At 44.9% G+C, this 6,093-nt stretch overlaps 1 protein-coding gene across 1 annotated transcript in view; it reads left to right on the forward strand.

The window, feature by feature from the left end:
* Positions 1 to 6,093, forward strand: part of lrp1ab (low density lipoprotein receptor-related protein 1Ab) — a 180,346-nt gene that overhangs the window by 159,290 nt on the left and 14,963 nt on the right. The window contains exons 71-79 of the mRNA XM_080764626.1: positions 60 to 182; positions 772 to 894; positions 1,573 to 1,710; positions 2,307 to 2,444; positions 2,866 to 2,985; positions 3,416 to 3,738; positions 4,762 to 4,940; positions 5,242 to 5,348; positions 6,058 to 6,093. The exon at positions 6,058 to 6,093 is cut by the window's right edge and continues 84 nt beyond it. Coding sequence (XP_080620752.1) covers positions 60 to 182; positions 772 to 894; positions 1,573 to 1,710; positions 2,307 to 2,444; positions 2,866 to 2,985; positions 3,416 to 3,738; positions 4,762 to 4,940; positions 5,242 to 5,348; positions 6,058 to 6,093 — 1,287 coding nt within the window. The remainder of the gene's footprint in view (positions 1 to 59; positions 183 to 771; positions 895 to 1,572; positions 1,711 to 2,306; positions 2,445 to 2,865; positions 2,986 to 3,415; positions 3,739 to 4,761; positions 4,941 to 5,241; positions 5,349 to 6,057) is intronic.

Raw genomic sequence — 6,093 nt, forward strand, 5'->3', positions numbered from 1 at the left:
GGTGGGGGTATGCAAAGAACAAAGAAGTTGACAAAAAAACAACCACCTCTGTGTCTCAGCTGGGCGACACTGCCCCCTGGATGAGTTCCAGTGTAACAACACCCTGTGCAAGCCCCTGGCCTGGAAGTGTGATGGAGAGGATGACTGTGGAGACAACTCTGATGAGAACCCTGATGAGTGCAGTGAGTACGCACGCACGCACGCGTGTTGTTTTAGTGCCATTTGTTAAAAAAAAAAAGTCAATCTTAAATACAATTTATTATTAATATTATTAACCCAGTAAGACCTGAGGGCGATTTTACAAATGCCTTCTAATCCGTAGTTCTCAAACATGTATGTGCCCAAGGACCACCAAAATGATTTATATTTGTGTAAAAAAAGCTAAATTATGTTAATAATGTTCTGAGAAACATTTGCTCAAGCTATACTGTATAATATATAGCTAAATTGTAATGGGTTAAAGTGATTCTATATTAACCCATTCTGAACGGGAACCCATATTGGTGTTGGCATCATGTTATGCTTTAGCTATTGAAAAATAGCAGATCTACAAGCTCATAGCGCGCCACCGAGTGGCGCGCTACGAGCTTGTAGGTCTGCTATTTTTGAAAAATCGAAGAACGACTGACATTTTTAGAATCTGATCTCAGGTCAGAATGGGGTAATCAGACAAGTGTGTGTCCAGTGGAAAACCTCGTATGAATCTGATCTCAGGTCAGAATGGGTTAAGACATTGGTGATCCACTGCTCTAACCTGGTGGTTTCCTGCAGGGAGGTTCCAGTGCCCCCCCACCAGGGCGTTCCGCTGTCTAAACGACCGCGTGTGCCTCCAGCTGTCCAAGCGCTGCGACGGTGTCAACCACTGCGGCGACAACACAGACGAGCTGGACTGCCGTAAGTCACCTTTACTTTTATCTGTTTGTATTTGGTCGGGTCTACAAGGCTGACGACACATCGCAACGTTATTAACTATTTAATTAACATAGCATGTTCTGTAAATGGTAAATGGTGCATTTATATAGCGCCTTTATCCAAGGCGCTTTACAGAGATTGTGCATTACATTCACCCATTCACACGCACATTCATACACCGATGGCAGCGGAAACCATGCAAGGCACCAACTAGCACATCGGGAGCAATTAGGGGTTCAGTGTCTTGCTCAAGGACACTTCGACACTAACTCTGGGGGAGCCCGGGTTCGAACTGGCAACCTTACGGTTACCATCCAGGCACTCTACCCCTGAGCCACCGCCGCCTCCATAAACATGAATGGTCTCAAAAAAAGTCATAAAAGCAAAGTTTTTTTAAAGCGTCACTCTGCGATGTCTTCTGTAACTGTATGTACTGTAGAACAGCAGCAAGCAACCTCTGTTTATGATAATACAGTACTTAAACATCATTACGTTTTCAGTCATGAGATTTTATTTTGCTTTATTCCATGGTGTGTGTGTGTGTGTGTGTGTGTGTGTGTGTGTGTGTGTGTGTGTGTGTGTGTGTGTGTGTGTGTGTGTGTGTGTGTGTGTGTGTGTGTGTGTGTGTGTGTGTGTGTGTGTGTGTGTGTGTGTGCGCAGAAGCCCCCACACCCATGCCCACCTGTGAGAAGGATGAGTTCCAGTGTGCCAACGGCAGGTGCATCAGCTCTACGCTGCGCTGCAACTTCTTCAACGACTGCGAGGACGACGGCTCCGACGAGATCAGCTGCAAGACAGGTGAGAAAGCAACATTTTTCAGTCGTGAGATTTTATTTTGCTTCATGCGTGTCCCCAGTTGTTTTTACTTTCATGTAAGAAATGACATTGGACAGCGGTGAAGGCTTGGTAATACGCACGTACAGCTCAACTGCATTCTTCCTCCAAATCTCTAATCGGAATTTGTGTGAATTTGAAATTGTGGTTCAGAAGGTTGCACACATGTCCACAAATCTGGCGGGTACTGGATGACAAAAACAATCACTAAAGAAGAAGTAAGAAATCCACACAACTTCTTCTACAGTACGCTCCCATAAAAGAATTACAACGGTGTGGTGGTAGCCTTGCATAGCGATACTAATATCACTGCGTGGATATTAGTCTTGCCCTCTCTGTGTTAGATTTCTTTCGCATCTGAATCTGGTTGGCTGTCACCATATCTACCTTGAAGTCCTCCCACAAGTGAGAGGGGCCAGACTTATTGCAAAGGCAGATAAAGGCTGGCTACGTGAGGCTAGTGTGGTGGAGTACGATGCACCCCATGAAGACCACACAGGTCAAAACATGTACTAATGTGTGTCATGGCTCCATGGCTGTGTGTTGTGTTGTGTTTCCAGACACCAGGCTGAACGACTGCAGGAGCAACAGGACGCAGTGTGGCGACGGGGACGAAGCTCACTGCGTCACCAAAGGCACCGACTCCTTCTGCTCCTGCAAACCAGGCTTCCGCAAGACCGGACACCGCACCTGTGGAGGTACGCCACTAGGACAGTGGTTCTCAACCTTTTCGCCTGACGGGGGAGTTTCCCCGGTTGGACGTAGCACGTAGAAGGAACACGTTATACGTTAACAGTTCCTTTCCCCTCCATCAGATGACCCGGCTGGCCAGGGGGAGAGAGTTTAGAGAGCTATGTCTGGTTTGGTAGAAAGTAGGACCAGTAAAAAAGGACAAAATTAATGACAGAAACAGGAAACAAATGCATGCCTGGCGATGAATTGTTTATGTAAACAAACCAATGGTCTTTCTTGGGTTTAGCAAACCTGTGCTTTTTTCAACAAACGAATAAAGTAATTTATCAGAATGGTGAAAGTGACGAAACAGGACAGAGAGATGGTCTTCTCACAGCCTTGGGTCTGATTTGTCTTCTCCTGTCTTCCCCCCCATCTCTCTCTCAGATAAGAATGAGTGTCAGCAGTTCGGAGTGTGTTCCCATGTCTGCAACAACACAAAGGGCTCGTACAAGTGCAGCTGTCTCAAATACTTCACCAGGATCAATGACACCTGCAAGGCAGACAGTGAGCACCCACAACTACTTTCTAATTCTGTCTATGGGCGCAGCGGTTAATCAGTTATTTGACACGCATATTTTAAAGAAATAAATTAATAATTTTGCTGTTTTTTCTATTGTAACGCAACACTATTGATAACCTATAAAGTAGGGTTAAAAGGACTAATCAATTTATTTGATTTAAAATTCTTGATATATATAAAAGCATTTATTATCAAAAACCATGCTTCAAGATTATTAGTTTAATAATAAAAATGTATCGATAGAATAATTGCTGAGAAAATAATCACTAGTTTAAGCCCTGATTTTGTCTAAATTCGCATTGCTTAGTTTTTGACAGTCTTCACGTTTCTAACAAAGTTTCTAACAAAGTCATTTTAAAGTGAGTCGCGGATGGTCACTCCACAACTATCCCCGTTCCTTCCTTCCGTCTCCAGGCCTGAACAGCAGCCGACAGGTCCTCTACATCGCCGACGACAACGAGATCCGCAGCCTGGACCCGGGCATGCCCAACTGGCGCTACGAGCAGACGTTCCAGGGCGACGCCAACGTGCGCATCGACGCCATGGACCTGCACGTCAAGACCAACCGCATCTTCTGGACCAACTGGCACACGGGCCGCATCTCCTCCTACGAGCTGCCGGGCTCAGGGGCGTCCTCCTCCTCGTCCTCCTCCTCCTCCTCCTCCTCCTCCTCTGGCACCTCGTCCAACTCTCACCGCGACCGGCGGCAGAGTGAAGGCAGGGTCACCAACCTGCAGGTGAGGCTCCGCAGACGGCAGTGCAATGCGCTGCGACTCTCCCTAAGCTTATATCAGCTGTCTGTAGGTTTGTAGCCTGGAACTCACCTATGCTTTTTATGGCATAGGCAGCTCCCGGCAGTATCCGCCGGGAGAATATATGTGCAGCTGCGCGACATGAGACTAATTACTTAGAGCGACAGAGAGAGAGAGGAGCGTGTGTGTGTACATGTGTGCGTGTGTATGTCAATTTTACAAAGGTGCAGACAATCAGAAATCAGCAGAGAGTGAGCAATGTTTGCGCTACTCTATGCCGAATTGAAGTGGACTCAGACCCAGACTTTTTTTTTCTCCCTGGAAATAAAAACGTCTGGGTTTCCGAGGCTATTAGGTTTGTGACACCAAGTATAAATCAGGCATAATCCGATTTGGATGTGGCCATGTGGCTTTTAAAGTTAATCCCTACAGTAATGATAGTTTTTGGCCACTCAGTAGGTGTTCCCGCATAACTTCCGGGTATGATGATGATGATGTCATGCTGATAAATAGTTATTTTAAGATCTATTTGAATTGGTCAAACTAGCAATAAAATACACGTTCAGTAGCATCTTACACACAAACCCTAATGGCCTGTGATTTCTTCAGCAGGTTGGCTGTACAATATGTAGGGACATATGTTAACTTTACAACGACGATACCAAAACATCATCATTTTGCATATTGTGCTAATTATATAATAAACCTGACTCACATGCCTTAGCAAGGAATATCACCTCTAATACTAAGCATGTGTTGTATGGAGAATATAGGTTGCTACCTTCAGGAAGGAGATATGGTGTACCAGCATACAATAAGGTCAGACTAAAGAGGTCCTTTGTCTACCAGTCGACCTTGAGGCTTAATCAGGAGATGTAGTAGCCACAGGATAATCTAAGCGGTGGATATTGCTCATGTCTTTATGTATGTAAATTGTCTTGTTCTTTCAGTGTGAACTGACAATAAAGTACTATATCATATATCATGCCTTCCCTCTTTGTGTCTCAGATTCCGGAGCTGAAGATGCCTCGTGGCATTGCAGTGGACTGGGTCGCTAATAACCTCTACTGGACGGACTCTGGCCGAGACGTCATCGAAGTGGCTCAGATGTCGGGGCAGAACCGCAAGACCCTCATCTCTGGCATGATTGACGAGCCGTACGCCATCGTAGTGGACCCTCAGAGAGGGTAATTAAGATGAATGAGTTGAAATGTATTGTGATAATTCTAGCAGTCTAATGCCACACGCCAACGGTGTGTGTGTACGTACCCAGTGCATGTGTCTTACTCAAGGGTAGAGCAGCAGAATAGCAACTGTGCAGCAAGAAGATTAAAAACCTTCTGCATCATTCATGTTGTGTTGTGTTGTGTGTGTGTGTGTGTGTGTGTGTGTGTGTGTGTGTGTGTGTGTGTGTGTGCGTGTGCGTGTGCGTGTGCGTGTGCGTGTGCGTGTGCGTGTGTGTGTGTGTGTGTGTGTGTGTGCATTCAGAACCATGTACTGGGCGGACTGGGGGAACCATCCTAAGATAGAGACTGCTGCGATGGACGGCACACTGAGACAGACTCTGGTCCATGAAAACATCCAGTGGCCCACAGGTCAGTGCTGAACGATGAACACACACACATTTTGGCCTGTTGATATAGAAACAAATATAGACCAACATACTGTATACTGTACACTCATACACGTATTGCTGAGTTTCCACAAAGGTTTTGTGCATTAGTAATATTGATAATTGAAGTGTTCAACTAGTATTTTGGATGCTGTGCAGTTTGGTACAATGGTAAACTAGTGCATTGTGGCCCCAGAGATAAAACTCTTTCCTATAAACAGTGGGTCGGGACACATTTGTGGGTCACGGACACATCTTTACGGGTCCCTTTATCTTTTTTTGTTTCCTACATTTAGTTTTATTTTATTTTTTCAAAACATTTCCAAAAAAACATTCCCCCCAAAAGCTTATTTTTTTCTTGAATTCAAAACAAATTAATTTTTTTTTTTTCTTTTCAGTAATTCGTTGCTTCTTTTCACCTGACAGCTTTCCCCCCCCCCAGTAATTTCATGAAGATAATAAAAGAAAAGTAGTGAAAATAGCCGATCTACGCCAAGCGACGTGCCGTGAGCTTGTAGATCTGTTTTAATCTATTTTCACTAGTTTTGGTCACGTACAATACAAACGTCTAATTTCTCTTTTGGGGTCTCGAGCTAAAAACTTTGGGAACCAACTGTTTAAAAGTAGTGCATGTCAAACTGTGTGTCCTTGAAATGAGGGGTTTCTAACAGGTTGACACTTTGCCTCCACAGGTCTGGCGGTGGACTATTTCAACGAGCGCCTGTACT

This window comes from Protomyctophum bolini (genome assembly GCF_963924005.1).
Source record: "Protomyctophum bolini genome assembly, chromosome: 5".
Classification (NCBI taxonomy): domain Eukaryota; kingdom Metazoa; phylum Chordata; class Actinopteri; order Myctophiformes; family Myctophidae; genus Protomyctophum; species Protomyctophum bolini.